General features: G+C 39.8%; 1 protein-coding gene across 1 annotated transcript in view; it reads right to left on the bottom strand.

Annotated features, from left to right (window-relative positions):
* Positions 1-17,507, bottom strand: part of chl1a (cell adhesion molecule L1-like a) — a 51,743-nt gene that overhangs the window by 21,431 nt on the left and 12,805 nt on the right. The window contains exons 2-16 of the mRNA XM_020615577.1: positions 14,485-14,655; positions 10,761-10,869; positions 10,435-10,616; positions 10,179-10,301; positions 9,955-10,015; positions 8,411-8,547; positions 5,811-5,922; positions 5,533-5,714; positions 5,264-5,398; positions 4,795-4,935; positions 4,541-4,652; positions 2,744-2,910; positions 2,001-2,166; positions 1,151-1,275; positions 909-1,013 (exon numbers count right to left, since the gene is read on the bottom strand). Of these exons, the coding sequence (XP_020471233.1) occupies positions 909-1,013; positions 1,151-1,275; positions 2,001-2,166; positions 2,744-2,910; positions 4,541-4,652; positions 4,795-4,935; positions 5,264-5,398; positions 5,533-5,714; positions 5,811-5,922; positions 8,411-8,547; positions 9,955-10,015; positions 10,179-10,301; positions 10,435-10,616; positions 10,761-10,869; positions 14,485-14,602 (1,975 nt within the window). The 5' untranslated portion in view covers positions 14,603-14,655. The remainder of the gene's footprint in view (positions 1-908; positions 1,014-1,150; positions 1,276-2,000; positions 2,167-2,743; positions 2,911-4,540; positions 4,653-4,794; positions 4,936-5,263; positions 5,399-5,532; positions 5,715-5,810; positions 5,923-8,410; positions 8,548-9,954; positions 10,016-10,178; positions 10,302-10,434; positions 10,617-10,760; positions 10,870-14,484; positions 14,656-17,507) is intronic.

Here is a 17,507-nt window from a genome sequence, read left to right as displayed (position 1 = left end):
AGACACTTAATTAAGCAAATAAAGTGCACATTATACTCTCACAAAGGATATTCCTCAGGCATGTCTGAGCTAATTTCTGATTAAAGATAACACATATCCAAGCTAATATACATTATAAACCTGTAAAAGCAGCTTCATCAACTGATATAAATTCCTATCATCACTAAACTCCAGAAATTAATGATCATAAATGAAAGACAAGCTTCCCACCAGACTGCTCAGCACAAAGCTTTTTGCAGCCATCACTTAAAGAACTTTATTCAGCACCCAGTGACTATTGCAGCAGAATCTGTTAACTCTCCTTTTCACAACACAAGACACATGAGAACATTAAATGACCTACAATAGTTGAAAAGAAACCTGGATTAAACAACTGTAATCGACTCTTATCAGTACTCCACATATTTTAGGTGACATACTTCCACCTATTGCTGTGAAGCAATTTTTTTATTCACACAACGGTCACTGAAAATCCAGTGAAATTGGCCAAGTGTGTATGTATTTCGTGCCATTATCTACGTATATACTATCTGTTATTTACTGACTCTACAATAAAGCTGATGAAAAATCTCCACTTCTGTTCTACTGTCTTAGAAGGGGTGTGTCTTAAGAATGGTCACTGTTGACAAAGAGCCATATGCCATAATTACTTTAAAGTTACCTCTTACACTTAAAATATCCAAAACAATTTTGTTCTTCTGTATTATACTCTAATTATTATGTAATTGCACCATGGAGGCTTTAAACTTAAGCGTAATGACTGAGGGTGCACATCACAAAACTAAAGTAAGTAACTGTTGATGCCTGAGTAAACGTAGCTTCTCTGTTGCATTATTTAGCACCACTACACCCGCATCCTTCAAACAAGATTCAGTGTGTGTAGAAATCAGATTCTGTACTTCATCTACCTGTGACGGAGCTGTTGTGATCACTCCCAGGTACCCAAGACAGGTGCACATTCCTCGGACTCTTAAGTTCAGATATCACTACATTCGTTGGAGCATCAGGAACGTCTGCAACACACACACACACACACACACACACACACACACAAATGTTCAGTCGCAGCTGTCATCTGGACAGATAGTGAATTTAAATGTAATAAATTATTTCCAAAAATGCTAAATCAATATGTAATGACTTCTCTTACCCAATACCGTGAGCAGTGCAGAGGCACTGTCCTCATCTAGACTGGTTCTGGCAGTGCAAGTGTACATGCCCTGATCGCTCAGGTTCACATTCATGATTTGCAGCATGCCACTCTTCACAAAAAACCTGAACATAAAGAACTTTCATTAGGATACTGAAACATGAATCAACATGAATAACAACATATGAGTGTAACCATGTTTTATTAATGAATCAGTTAGAAAGCATTCAAGGAGTATACAGTGTACCCACACTAGGGATGCATAATGATCAACATTTTACTTAAACTTAACAGAAAAAAAAATTACATTTCTTTATATTTCAATAGTGATCTGCAAAATGCACATAGTGATGGTTTCATTGTGTCATGATATCACTCAGTTAAGTGCAGCATTTCATGAAAAAAGAGCAAAAATCTTCAAAATGCAATGTCTCCCAAACTTGGAAAAACTAGAAAATCTTTTTTAAAAAATGCATCTGGATTTGTATGAAAAACTATTTTCTTTGGGTCATAGCCTAATTTTCCAAGAACTGTCAATGAAACTTTAGTATTTTAGATAACCTGCTAATTAACTAGTAACCAAACAAAAATATAGTCTCTACAGAAGAGGTAACCAACCAAATGATCAAGCAAACGATGGAAATCACTGGACAGTATCCCTTGCATTTGACCTTCTGAGTCTACTGGCACTGATCATACCATCTGCTGGTACTGCTAAGAAACGCATCTTTTGGGACATATAGTTCCTTAGCAGTAGCATGCAAATATAGACACTGAACAAAAACATCTTTAACATAAACACACACTGTTGAATACTTTTGGAAAAAACTATCCCACACCTGCCACATACCTGGAATTTTTCTCCAAAGAAAGTAGGATCTCCTCGCCATCCTTCCTCCACACTACCTCAAAGCTGCTCTCCAGATTTTTATCATACTGTGCCTGGCATATTAACTGGGCTGTGGTCCCACTGATGACATGCACATCCTGTGGTGGAGCTACTATTTTTGTAGAGTCTAAATATGAAACAATATCAGGGGAAAATGACCAAACTAAACATATTTTGTTGTTAGGATGAGGCCAGATAACCACTCAGAATTTATGCATGCTTAAAAAAAAAAGATGGATGTTGAGGCTAATAATGTATTTTTATAAACATCTTTTTCATAGTAAGTGCCTCTTTGATGAGTGAAATGAGCAATCAAGATAGAAATGTCTCAATAAATGTCCATGGTAATTTGCATTTAAGGAATGCCCATGAAAAATATATTTCTAAATATGCTACATCTTTCTGTCTTATATACCAACCATGAAAGATAAATCTAAAGTACAAATGCTAAAACACTTTTAAGCATGTTTCCAAAAACCTAACAAAGCCAGACTGCGTACTTTTCACTACTTGACCAATCACAGCAGAGCATGCTGAAAAGAAATTAGACTTCCATCTGCTGCTTTTTAAACTTGTAGATTTCATGTAAAACCTCATAACACTGTTTGTGTTATATTATTTGTTGAATAATTGAAGAATTATTCTGTGTGCACTGACTAGTAAACCTCCTGCTTAAAGAAAGCAGTAATAAGTTGCTGAGATACCTTTCACATCCAGTATAGCTGTGATTGCTGACTTGCCCTCGCTATTATTGGCAACACACAGATAACTCCCACTGTCGTCTTTGTCTGCGCTGATGAGTTGCAACGATCCGTTCTGGAGAAAAATAAATCGTTCATCCTCGATGGGTTCTGGAGTCTCATCTTTGACCCTAGGAGAGAAAGTTTTCACACCTTTTAAGTGTATCTACAGCATGTCTGACAGCAAAAGTGGATATCATAGTTTGACAATTCAGCTAGCCATTTGCTACAATTTCAAAATATAAATGGTTTAGGTCAGATTTGAACCAAGATAATCATGCCTAGTAAAAAAAAAAATCAAATATATTTAAAGTGTGGTCTCACACCATGGTGTCTCAACACACTTTACACATTAATAAAAATACACTGAGAGTATTAAAGTACAAGATTAAAATAAGATATCATTGAAAACAGCAAATATATGAAAACAAATCTACAATATAAGGAATCACTAAATTATCTATAGTTACAATTAGAGATAACAAGATTAAATAAAACAGCATATAAACAAAATATGTAATTATTCAATAGAATTTGCCATTCTAATGTCTTCAGAAAAAAGCCCTTCGACCATATGATTTCTTACTCACTCTTGGGGCAGCCAAAAGTCCTGCTTACTGAGAATGTAGTGAGCATGATGGCACATAAGGTACAAGTAGTAGATCAGACAAGTATGGCGGTGCAGTGCCCGGTACAATCTTATATGTCATTAAAAGCGCCTTGAAGTCTGATCTAACATGAACAGGATGCCAGTGTAATGAGGCTAGAGTAGGTGTAATATGATCAAACTCTATCTGGCCAAGATTCTCAATGCTGCATTTTGTACCATCTGAAGATTTTTAGTGCTTGCATATGGGAGGCCTGAAACCAGAACATTATGATATCCTAATCTAGATGATACAAATGCATGAATTAGTGTTTTAGTGGAGTGAATAAATCTGAAATTAGTAATATTATGCAGGTAAAAAAAAGACAATCTTGGTAATGTCTTTAATGTCATAATCAAAAGAAAAGAGCACAAACAAATATCACACCTCAACTTTTGACTGCTGGATTTTGAGAAACCACAGTTTTTGGTAAATGGTCGTATGTGACTTAATGTCACTTCAGTAAAAGATTTCTATTCCATACAGTATATAATTTTCAGCATGTCATATTGCTTATTAACCAATTTTGTCATTGCATTTCAGTTGATTGCTAACAGCAAAGTAAAGTTTCTCAGGCAGGTTTGAGTTACAGTATAATGTAAAGGAAACCAAAACATGGTTCGGCTTGTTGAATAGATTTAAGTGAAACATCACCTAATAGAATCAGATGTACTATCATATTACTCCTAGTAAAGTTAAGAGTGTTTTATCATGGACTGTCAGAGCTCCTGTTTCCCATTAGTGAACTGTAGCAGAGCTGCGGTGGTAGTTAATAGGATTTAATTAGCCCATTTCCAAGGAACGGAAGACAATTATCTCATTAAACAGACATAAGTGTCAAAATCAGACTATGTCAAGCAGACACTTGGAGCAGTGTGAAGTTAACAGCATGACTCATTGTAGTGATACTGAATATGCTTTGGCTCATTTTTAGGCTACACCACAGAACAGACTGATAACAGTGATTTAAATGTGGGAATAAAACTGCAGTTATCTGAGGAAAACATATTACAGCGAATGAAGGTGTGATATTCTTCTGTCCCAATACTGTCACAATGTCCTCACAGACAGATGTTAACAAGGTTAATTTCCTATTTTCCTGGTAATGACTTACCAAGAGATTTCGGATGGTGGAGAGCTGAAAACACTACAGTTCATGATGATGTTCCCTCCGAGTACTACCATGTACACTTGATAGTCTCTTGTCAGTATCATAGGAGCCACATCTAAAGACAAGGGGGAAAAGGAAAGATAATTTCCCAGATAGTGACAATAGCAGTGCACCTGATAAAGTGGTCATTGTGTTTATATTGTAATAACTATGTTCTCACTGGCTGCGCAGGCCTAATATTGTGCTATAATACTCACTCATGACCATGATGTTAACGTTGGCCAGAATACTGCCATGACTGTTGGAGGCTTCACACTGGTAGACAGCACTGTCCTCTGGCCTGGCATTATGAAGCACCACAGTGTCATCAAGCACTCGTCTGTAGCTGTCTGGGTCATCTGACAACACCACACAGGCAGAATAACAACATCAAAATCATTTTAGAACAATACTAAAGCACAGCCAACGTTATTTTAAGGCTAGCAGTGATGTCAGTATTGAAAATTTTAAAAATCTATTAAAACTACACTTGTATTCAATGTACTTTGTATTTTAAATTCTCAAATAAAGCATTGATTGTGAAGCCTGTCTCATGAACTTTGAAGAAACCTTAGAAGAACAGCTGATTGTTGGCTTGAACTTAGGGTTGTGTGTTTGAACTTGTACTATTGTCACGCCCGTTGCCAAAAGGTGCATAAAACCAGAACTGGAATTATTCCCACGCACCTCGAAAAAGTTCTCCATTCCTTCTCCACGTGATGGTTGGTAGTGGCTTTCCGCTGACCGAGCACTTGATGTGAACATCAGACCCAATCACAGCCAGCTGGCTTTGTGGAGGTCCTGTTAGCCACTTTGGTGGCTCTGGGGGATGTTAAAAAGAGCTGTGTTGGTCTGATTCAAAACAACTTCCATCCCTATGTGAACAGCTTTGTCTTGGAAGCAAAAACAAATGCAACCACAAATACATGCATAATTAGCTCCTGATATTGACCTACCTTCCACTATTACATCAATGTAATGGACAATCTCTCCAGCAGAATTGTTGGCTGTACACGTGTATCTCCCCTCATCCCTCTCTTCTACAGCAGTGATGGTCAGTAACTTTCCAAAATTCTTATATTGTGTCCGTAAAGGCAGATTGTCTGCCAGTTTCTTCCATTTTATTGTTGGAGTGGGGCTGCAACATGACATCATGAGCCATAATAGTATAGAAATATGATAGTGGATTGCATAGTATACAGTGACAATGTGGTTGTGATAGTAATATACATACAATCCCTTTGGTATGCACTCGAGCTGCAAATTCTCTCCCTTCATCAGCACCTTCTCTGACTGAAAACCAGAGGGCAGTAGCAGGCCAGGTTTTCTCACTTCAGGGGCTTCAGCTGCATTGACCACAGACAATAGTGTTCCTCATTCATATGTATAATTTTAATCAATTGTCATTTAAACTACACACAAGCATCTAGTCAAGTCTGTTATCTGCAGCTTGTTGCAACATGCATTGTGTTGCCTGATCTCATCAAATGTTTTGATTGATACTGTGACTTTAATGTGGGAATATCACTCATTGGGACTGCTGCTGTCAGCAGGTTCATTGTCAGCTTTCACTGGATCAAAAACAAAATACTGTGAGAATAATGCTGGTAGTTATGCTTTGTCTTTTCTGACATGTATTGCTCAATCCACTGTCATAACAGGGTTTCTTAGAGCATGAACATGACAAGGCAAGCCCTACTTTTTGGTATGCATAGAGGACTATCTTACAATACCAATAAAAACACCTGAAAGAAAACGGTAATGTCTTCATTCTACACTTCAGAAAAAAAGCAAAAATAGGCTCTATGATTTGTATTATTTGTTTGATTTTAAGATACAGCATACGTTACATTAACTTCTCAGGGGTCTGTTATTAATGTCACTTCTTTGGCCACTTTGAAACACAGAACAACTCACCGGCACAGAAAACCAGCCCTCCCCCGGGCGAGCAGGTTGTGTGTCTGTCCACAGCCAGTGTGAAGACCCTCTCCAGGATTAACCCATGAAAGGCAGCTGGACCGGATAACATACCTGGTTGTGTTTTAAAGTACTGTGCCGAAGAGCTCAAGGATGTCCTCACGGACATCTTTAACATCTCCCTGAGCCAAGCGGTTGTTCCCATGTGTTTCAAGACGTCCAAGAAAATGCCTTGGACTTCCAATTCCAAAGAAGCCCCACCCAACCAGTTACAATGACTATCGGCCTATAGCACTGACTTCAATTATTATGAAGTGCTTCAAGCAGCTGGTCATGCAAAACATCAAGTTCATCCTTCCTCCCTGTCATGACCCATTCCAGTTTCCATACAGGTCAAACAGGTACATAGAAGATGCCATTTCTGCTGCTCTCCATCCAGCCCTCACCCACCTAGATTTAATGAACTCTTACGTGCGAATGCTGTTCCTAGACTTCAGTTCAGCATCCAACACAATCATCCCTCAGCAGCTCATACAAAAACTTGGACACTTGGGACTCAAAACCTCTCTGTGTAACTGGGTGCTGGACTTTCTCTAACAGGGAGGCCACAAAATGTGAGGGTCGGCGGCAACATCTCCAAGTCCATCACGCTGAGCACAGGGGCTCCGCAGGGGTGTGTGCTCAGCCCATTGCTCTTCACACTGCTGACCCACGACTGTGTGCCAACCTACAGCACCAACCACATTGTCAAGTTTGCAGATGACACAACTGTAGTTGGCCTCATTACCAACAATGATGAGGCCAACTACAGAGGTGAGATGTGCCAACTGGTCCAGTGGTGTAAGGACAACAACCTCTCCCTCAATGTGGGGAAGACTAAAGAGATCATTGTGGACTTCAGGTGAAAACCTCTAACCAGTGACAGTGCTGTAGTGGAAATAGTGAGCAGTACCAAGTTCCTGGGGGAGCACATCTCTGAGGACCTCTCCTGGACTAACAATACCATATCACTGGCCAAGAAAGCGCAAACACGCCTCTACTTCCTCCGCAAACTGAGGAGACCCAGTGTCCCACCCCCCATCTTGTGTTTCTTCTACCGGGGCACCACTGAGAACGTCATCACTGGCTGCATAACTGTGTGGTACGTAGGCTGTACTGCCTCCTGCAGAAGGACCCTGCAATGCATAGTGAATACAGCCATCAGCGCCCCTCTGCCTTCCCTCACGGACATTTTTAACACCCGCTTCACCCGCAGAGCTATCAGCATTGCTGATGGCACCTTCCACCCCTCACACTCCCACTTCAGACTCCTGCCTTTAGGGAGACAGTATCGAAGTGTTCAGGCCCACTCCACCAGGCTTACAAACAGCTTCATCCACCAGGCTGTGAGGATGCTGAACACTGCCCCCTGCCCCTGGACTGTGACCCACCACAGAACATAAAAAGACTACCTCTGCTATTTTGCACAAACCCAGTACATTCCCCCGTCTTGTTATATTATATGTAAATCTGCTGCTGACTGTTTTCACCATCATATCGCTGCTGTTGGTCATTTGCACTACTGTCCATGTGCATCTCAATCTCACAACCATCTGACAATCTCTTTGTTATTTGCACTACTATCACTGATTGTACATGGTTTGAGTCATAGCCTATTAGGTTGTACTGTTTAGTTTTATCCTAATCACTTTGACTTAGTTTTCTTATTCTTTTTTATTCTATTTTGCTCTACTTTTATTGTATTTTAGTTTCCTAAATGGTATGGCATTCAATACAAGGTGAGAGTGAAACGGTATTTTGATTTTCTGTATGTCCTGCACATATAGTGAATTGACAATAAAAATCTTTCATCTAAACCAGTGTTGTGCAGTTGTCTGTATTTTGATTAAAGTCACACAGATAATTTTGCAAACTTACAGCTATTGACTAAGACAGCCATGGCGGTTTTCTGGACCATCAAGCCTATTCTGGTGAAGCGGGCATTGCAATAGTAATCCTGACGACTGTCTTTCTGTAAGGCATTAGAGAAGTACAGGTCGCCATCAATTCGAGATCTGAAAAAAAACATATCTGTATCAATAGCATGCTATCAATGTCAACAACGTCCGTATCTAATGTCAGCCCATGTTTTTAACTGTGGCTAGTAAGAAGACAAACTGGACTTTCACATATATATTCATTGGGTGCATCAGAAGGACAAGTCAAAGGTTATACAATTACATCAAGAGTCTGATCATAAGGAGACTCAGGTCACATGATAAGCAACACAGTGTAGCCTGACATATACAGTATATGCTATACATTAATGAAAATGCACTGAAGAGCTTCCTTGTATAGACTGAACTCATCCTCTAAGCACACTGTGACAGCATATTTGGTTTACTTAGAGCTACTATTTACTTTAAGTTACAAAGAAGCTCATTCACAGTACTTAACAGCTTCATTCAAGACATGCCGTAGCCTGAAAGCACTGGCTGTTTGTTCAGCATTCAAGGCAGACTCATAAAAAATATTTGATTCCAATTTATGTTGCTTGGTCCCCGAGGGGAAAAATGGGTCACGAATGACAGGTATCAGTACAATATACTGAATATTTTCATCAAATCATGCACAAAGTACAGTGTTCTGGTGGTAGTGAAGACATCACTGCTTGAAGTGTCTACTTTTCAGTCAAGCTACTCTACATCAGGTAACTTATGTCCAAATTATTGATTGTTGTGATAATTTCTGGAAATATGAATATCTGAAACTAAGACTAAAGAAAAAAGTTTTAAAACAGTCTAAAGTGTTTCAGTTCATTGTGTCCTATACCTGTGGGCCCAGTCTTTCTGAGTACCTCATGTTTTTCTTTCTGGCATTAGTCAGGTTTATTGGAGGCATTTGAGAACCTCTCAAGAGGTAGGATAGAAAACTAAACCCCTATTGACAAAGCACTTCAGACAGACCTGAGGTGAACCTTCCAGTAAATCACTTCCTCTGGCAGTGGTGGGACAAGGGCTCTGCCGTGCTAGTGATAAACTTGGGGGCCTCGACTGTGTACCATTCCTTAATTATCCCTGTTGTCACTGCTAAGGACAGACACGTGACTCTTCCAAAGCACATGTTGTCGCCACCTACTTCTCTTTATCTGTGAGAAACTTCAGGAAGGAGTGAGTCAGACAAACTTTCACATTATCTACACTACCCCACTCTAAATCATAATGTGGATATAATGCAGTTTGTAGTTTTCTGAAACAATCACTCCTGCCTTGCACTGCTAATGGCCAGGGAAGGTGAGAAAAGCAAGGATTTAATTTTCTCTCTCATGCAACAAAATAAATGTCTTTGAGGGCAGAATGTCCAAAAGTGTGTTACGTTTATATAATTCATGCATCTAACCCCCTCTCTGCGACCTAATTCATTTAAAGCATACTGAAGCCTTTGCAATAATATTGACTGGAACACAACCAAGTCGGATGTACCCATTAATCAGGGATTGAACCTTGAAGCCTGCAGTGTTGGGCAAGTGTTTTGCCCCTTCCACTAATGCACAATAAACATAAAAGTGAGACACAGCAGAAAGTGATGCAAAAGCTTTACGAGTTTTAGAAGTTGCAATCAACATCACCAATCAGTTGCAATTAACTTTTTTCAACCAACCAACAGACAGTCATATTCAACATAAAATACAAGTTTCTTGGCTTACCGGCGGACATCCAGTAGATTTGACGAGGGGCCACACCCTGAGGAGGGTTACACTTTAAGATAACTGGCTCTCCCTCCTCAACAACAATGGGATCAATTACCTCCTTTGGAAACCTAGGGTCACCTAATTCAAAAAACAGACACAAAATGAAAACCTTGTTATGAAAACTTGTTAAAAAAAACAGTTGTATGACAACTCGCTCTGAAAATAATTTGTCAACTCTTTCACAAAGCAGATAAGCTTCTTGATTACTTACTGAAAATCAGTTCAATCTCCTCTGTCATGGCAGTTCCCAGCTTGTTAGAGGCGTAACATCTGTATTTCCCCTGGAACTGGGCAAGGTGTTTCTTGTGAAGCACAAAGCTGCCATATGTGTGGTCTGTTTTGTTCGTGACATAGGGAAGGATAAAGTCTTTGCCATCTTTTGTCCATCTGTATCTGTTGGAGCAAAACATACAGGTTTCTTTCAATGAAACTCTGATCAGTGATCAGTGTTTTATGAATTGAGTTATGAACTTCTCCCAGTTCATTTTTGATCATTGATTTATTTGATATTATGATAGAAATCATGATGTCACTTACTCTGGTGGTGGGTTACCCCTGGCTTCACAGGTCACTGTAATATTGTTGTCACGAGAAAGGGCGATAATGGGACCTGATGAGTAAGTTACTATGGTTGGAAGCTGCTCCACTATAATATTAAGAAAAATGCACACACACACACACAAAACAAACAAAAAAAACACAAAAATGTTAATTGTAAACACTGGTTCAATTTTTGTTACAATATTATACTGAGAAAAGAAAATACAACTTGTAAGTTTGTTTCTCGTTCTTGCCTACTGTCCTGAATGAAGCTGAGATGTCAGCAACGTGGCCAGGTTGTGCCAACAATACCACATAATCTTAACAAATAAGGTGCCTTAAGTACAGGGAACTAAAATAGCACACCTGCAATGCATTCTTAGCCCTAAACAAAGAAACCTCTGCAGCAACACTTGCAACTTAGTTTGATTTAAGTCAGGTTAGAAGGAAAGATGCTAACATTGGCACTCAAGCAGGATGGACAGTTGAAATAAAAAGTATATATTATAAAACAAAGCTGAGTACAACCCTGGGTAATATTACTGCAATGTTAATTACAATTTCTGTTTATTGAACACATTTGTTTTCCTTTTAACCAAATCCTAAGACATTGAAGCCCATTAATTTGAACACCAAATGTTTGACTAATCTATCACATGTAGCACTTCCAGAATTTAATACAAAACTGGTAATGCAAAAAGTTACAGGATATTAGGCGTGAACTCTAAGGTGGCAAAACAGGAATACAAGTAAACAAGGGAATGTCTTAATCAGCTGGGCAAATAGTAAGTCGAGTAAGATGCACAGAATACAGTCTGCAGACCAACAGCAACACAGGAAAGTAGCAAAACACCGCCAAAGGTAAACAATAACTAGGATATAATAATACAATTTCTTATATGATATGATTGTACATGGTTTGAGTCATAGCCTATTAGGTTGTACTGTTTAGTTTTATCCTAATCACTTTGACTTAGTTTTCTTTTTACTCTATTTTTACTCTGCTTTTATTCTATTTTAGTTTCCTAAATGGTATAGCATTCAGTACTAGGTGAGAGAGAAACGGTATTTCAATTTTCTCTATGTCCTGCACATATAGTAAATTGACAATAAAAACCTTTGTTCTCTCTCTCTCTCTCTCTCTCTCTCTCTCTTATACAAGTTAAACAAATAAGCAACAATTCATTTTCTTAAATGATACATGAATACAAGTGAAAAGCATAACTCACACTCAACAGGTAACACAAGGACTTGTGTAAGTGAAATGACTATTTTTCATAAGCAGCTACCCTGCTAGCTTCCTATAAAACAGGTCAAAGCATGAGCAGTAACAGAAACTGAAAAGGTATAGGTACAGGTAAGTAACAGGATAGCGCAGGTGAGTAACATAGGATAACAGTCTTTGTTGGCAGAATTTCTTTGGAATAAAAAGACTTTTAAAGGCATACCAGGTGGTAACAGGCTAGAAAGAGCTAATGTAGTAGCAGTCAGGAGCAAGAGCAAACTACAGTGTAGTGAAGGAAAATGACAAAGCAGGAGATGTAGAGCAGAACTGCCATGAGTGGACAAAAGACAAAGAAATAACATGAAATAGCATGAAATAACAGAGCGAAATAACACAGCACCAGTGAAAGTGTTGTGACTAGGAAGAGCAGGGAAACAACAAGCAACAGGTGAATGTGACTGAGGTCAGTTATGGGTTGAGTCAAGCTGGGCCAGGTGAGGGAGGGATGTGACAGGAAATGTCAAAATAAAGGTCTAAAACAGGAAGTCATAACAGATCTTGACAAGGTCCATATTTACGAACCAACTCCAACAGAAGCTGCCACACCCTTCATTAGTGAGATTCCATCCTTTTATTTTTAAAATCTTTTGTTTTGTACATCTATTTTTAGTTTTAATGACGGACTCTGTCCTTCTGGGCATGAAGGATACCAGTCTTGTACAATTCTGTGAAGAGGTGTTCTGCCATTCATCACAGATGTTTTTTCAGCTGCTCTTGGCTGGAGGAATTTTGCTGCATTGCCTTCTACTTTAAAATATTCCAAAGGTGTTCTATTAGATACATAGCACTTGAGCATACTTGGCCAGGTCATAGTTTTCACTTTTTTCTTCTTTAAATACTCCTGTGTGATTTTTGCAGTGTGTTTGGGATCATTGTCATGTTGAAAAAACCCTCTCCAGCCAAGCCTCTTGAGACTGGCAGTTATCTTTTCATTCAGTATCACTTTATACCAGTGCACTCCCACCTGTATGTTTCAGTCAGCCCTATGCAGTCACTGGGGCTGCCACTGTCTTTGCAAAACATGCTGAGCACAAGCTAATCCAAAGACATTTGAAAAGAATTTGCTGCCAATATTAATCAACCTGCGTGACTTACTACCGAGAATATGGACACAACCTGCAGTACCCCCAACAAGAACCCCCGGGGTCATAGGGCTTTTCCAAGTCCACAAAACACACGTAGACTGAAAAGGCAGAAAAACAGCTGATCCACTGTCTATGGCCAGGACGGAATCCACATTGTTCCTCCTGAATCTGAGGTTCAACAATCGGTCAGAGCCTCCTTTCCAGAACTTTGGCATAAACCTTCTTGGGGAGGCTGAGCGGTGTGATGCCCCAATAATTGGCCATAGCCTCTGGTCCCCCTTTTTAAATATAGGGACCACCATCCTGGTCTGCCAGTCCACAGGGACTATCCCCATCCTCCATGTGGCACTGAAGAGACATGTCAGCTAAGAAAGCCTCACAATGTCCAGAGCCTTACTGACAGGCTCTCTAAATCCACTACAAGTTAGCCAGAGTTAACTAACTATATGTTTACTATTGAGAGGGTCACAATAGAAACACCTCTGAATATAATGTGGTGTTGCAATGAAATACATACAATTATACAAGTGCACCTAATAAAGTGGCCAGTGAGTGTATATCCAGCTATCATCTACATTGCTTTTTAACATCATCCTAAAGTTCGCGGATGACACCGCAGTGATAGGTCGCATCACTGGCGGGGATGAAGCAGCCTACAGGAGGGAGGTGGCCGGTCTGGTGTCATGGTGCAAGGACAATAATCTCAGCCTCAACATGGACGAGACGAAGGATATGATAGTGGGCATGAGGAAGGAGAGGAGATCTCATCAGCCACTGTTCATCCAGGGGCTCGAAGATGAGAGGGTGAGCAGCTTCAAATACCTGGGCGTTCACATCAGTGAGGACCGCACTTGGACACTTAACACCACACAGCTGGTCAAGAAGGCCCAACGGCAGCTATACTCCGTGAGGAGGCTGAGGAGGTTTGGCATGTCACCTAGGATCCTCAGGAACTTCTACAGCTGCATCATTGAGAGCATCTTGCCCAGCTGCATCACTGTCTGGTATGGCAGCACTACTGCTATGGACCGCAAGCGCCTGCAGAGAGTGGTAAAGACTGTGGAGAAGATCACCAGGACTCCACTGCCCTCTCTGCAGAGCATTTACCACCGCAGGGTGCGTAGGCAAGCTGCCTTCATCCTCAAGGACTTTTGTGCACATTGTAACAACTTGTTTTCCACAAAGTAGTCATTTTGCAACAAGTAACCTCTACAAACACAGTAACATTTAGCACAGTTGTACATGTTTACTGACAAGACAAGCAAATGAAAAAATCAATCTCAGAATTTCAAGTGATACTGAATCATTCAAATAAGAATCACAATTAGAATATGCATCATGACACCCTTACCTTCCAGTGGGATGCTGAGACCTGTGGCTCTGGAGGTCAAGGCCAAAAGTAGAAGAAGCTGCAGGTTTTCTGCAAACCTCATCACTCTCCACTGGTGAATGAAGACAGTAGAGATCATGAGAATGATGCAGATCACCTGGTGTCACTTTGAATTAGTAAGACACAGAGGAACTGGAAAAGACAGAATAAAAGAAGTCAGAGGTTCTAATTCAACTTGGACAAAAAAAGCACAGTCTTTCATTTCTTAAAGTGGTTGCATAAGTGCCTTAGAAGCATCTGTTCTAATCAGAGAGATGCAGAGCTGAATGCACATCCCCGAGAGAGTTGCTTCGCTCTTAACTGGCTGCAAATTATAACACATACTTTAAGGCAGCAATGTTTAAAATAGGCTATTCATAAAGCCAATTAAACTAAAGGAATCCAGGTGGAAAATACATAAATAAGATTTGACAACATAAAAACCAACTTTAAAAAATTCTCTATTAACTGCGATTAAAGTACATTTAATGATCCTCCTGTTTTGATCATTTCAGTCCATTGTAAGAATGATGTTTGTCATGATGTTTTACAAGTAAATGTAATTACCTAAAGGGCATTTTTCTTGTGTTCAAAGGTAAAACAGTCACAAAGGTGTGTTGGCAAATGAACAATGAACTATTAAAATTTAAACAAACTGTTTAAAATCCTTCATTTTTACTTTAATATTATTATATTTTAGAGCACTTTTTCATTCACCATCTTAAATATTTAATGTATATAAAAAAAAGTTGTTTAATGAAGCCCACTTACAGAACCACTGCTTAATTCAAAGATGCCAGCCAGTATCTGTTGTCCCTCATTGCTGTGATGTTGTAGTTCAACACAGCAGAGCACTTGTCTGAACTTTGCCCTTTGAACTGAAGAGCCTGGCTGGTGTCATCACATGGCGGTAAACCCAACTGGCACAAAGGACAATCTGCTGTCTGCTAAAACTGCTAGCTCCAAGATGGCAGACTATAAATTGGCCTAAGCTGGTCAGTATTTCACAGCTTTGTTCTGAGACTGTGGCAGCAACTCTGGCAATGCCAATTGGGTTCACCCCTCCAGATAATCCTGCTATCAGGAGAATGAAGGCGGGGGGAGCTCCAGCAGTCAAACAGTAAGTTGCTTAACAACGACTGAGTGCTGCTCAGGGTTCTCCTTAGGACATAAGGCTGCATGTGTTGTCCCTCCTTAGTGAGAAGGGTTAACGTGGTAATTGCTGTAACCTGGATTCAGGATTAAGCTGCTTGAATTTGGAATCAATTAAACAAATTGAGAGATTGTGGCAGGGTATTATTTGCAATAGGGTGTTTTTGTGATTAAACAAAGCTAGTTAGATGTTTTTTGAAGTAAACATACATTTTCATGATGTAATGAAGCTGTAGTTCCATTTTTATTCTTAAGTCTGATTCTACTGCATAGTGTGTTTCACATACAAAGGCACAAACACACACCCATATGTGCAGGACTGCACAGAACTATTGTACTACTACACAAACATAAGTAAAACCTTTAGTGACAGTGTGATTTAACAGAAAACCACATCAACCCAGCAGAGCCCCTGTTAGGTGTGAGGCCCACTGTCTTCCAGTGACATGAGAAGTGGGACATGTTCTCCGGATTTGTGTTGATCCTGACAGCACAGCAACAACCAATGGAAAACATTTATTATTGTTCAACCAAACCAGTGCCTGGTGCAAACCCAAAGAAACTTGTGGCTTAGGCAAATTACCAAGTATTATATGCATGTGGAGATCTGCAAATCTTCCTCTTTAATGATAACTCAACAAACTCTTTAAAAGGCAAAATCCTTAGTGCATAAAATGGGGCTGGGCTCCCTATGTAAACAGATAACAAAGCATCTTTTTGGGAGCCAAGGCATCTATTAGCCAAACACATAGCAGATCATAGCCACAAATCCACAGGGATTTTGTTTCCTAAGCCAGTAGATGGCCAGGAGTATGATTACTACATGACTAATCCTTGCCAATACACATTGTATACAACGCCTCCCCCTTTCTTTAAGCTTAAACTTAGTACAACACCCCTCAAACCACTCAGCACCTCCACAGATTATGTGCAGCTGGAAAGTAAAAACTGTTAGTGAGTCATGCAGATATTATCTGTGTACACATTATTCTATTCAAATACACGTTCAACAAAAGAGAAAGAAACCTTTACCCAGGGTCTAATAATATCAGACTTTTCATTAATTAAACTAATACTTACTGTTTTTTGAGTCATTCTACATCTTAAGTGGTTCTCTAGCGGAAGCCCAACACAGCAAAAGTTCAGACAGGACCATCAGGGATCATTCCAGCAACTCTCTCTCAACCAGCCACTCTGTCAGGTCCTTCCTCCACTACCTCACGTTGCCTCTCTCCTGGCACACAGACACGCCTCCTTACCCGCCCCTCCACTCAAGTGTCTATGGAGTGACAGGAGACTCGCTGAAGTGACATATGTCGCCAAAGCCTCTCATTTGGCAAAGAGCCTCTCTAAGCCTGTGACAAAAGCTTGCACTGCAGGGTTACTCGCTGAACATTAAAGAATGGGTGGAGAGGAAGTACTGGCATGTATCTCACTCACTCTTTCTCTTTTTCCTTGATCTCTGCCTTACACAAACTATGCACGCCCATTTACACCCAGCTCTCTCTCTCAGTGACTTTAATACAATGTGTCTTAGCACCACTGAAAAGGGGTGGGAGTCGTCTTCTCCCAAAGGACCAGAGCTTTTGTGGAAGTGTATTTTTATTTCCATTTTGTGCTTCAGGGTATTGATAGATGTAGGTTTGGGAGAACATGCCTGAAAGAGACATGATGCTGCTGATAAAAAAAAACACTAGGATCTTCCGCTTTGTGGTTTGGCTTTTGCTTTTTCAGTTTTTTAAAGGTTTTTTGGAGGGGGGCAAGTTTTTTATCTGAAAATATGTAAAAGAATGATTCCATTCAATCTGTGTTTCTCGTGAAGTTGTTTATACCACATAAATATCCTTTTTATC

This window comes from Monopterus albus, unplaced genomic scaffold, assembly GCF_001952655.1.
Source record: "Monopterus albus unplaced genomic scaffold, M_albus_1.0 scaffold6.1, whole genome shotgun sequence".
Taxonomy (NCBI): domain Eukaryota; kingdom Metazoa; phylum Chordata; class Actinopteri; order Synbranchiformes; family Synbranchidae; genus Monopterus; species Monopterus albus.
This window is presented reverse-complemented; position numbering and strand designations above follow the sequence as displayed.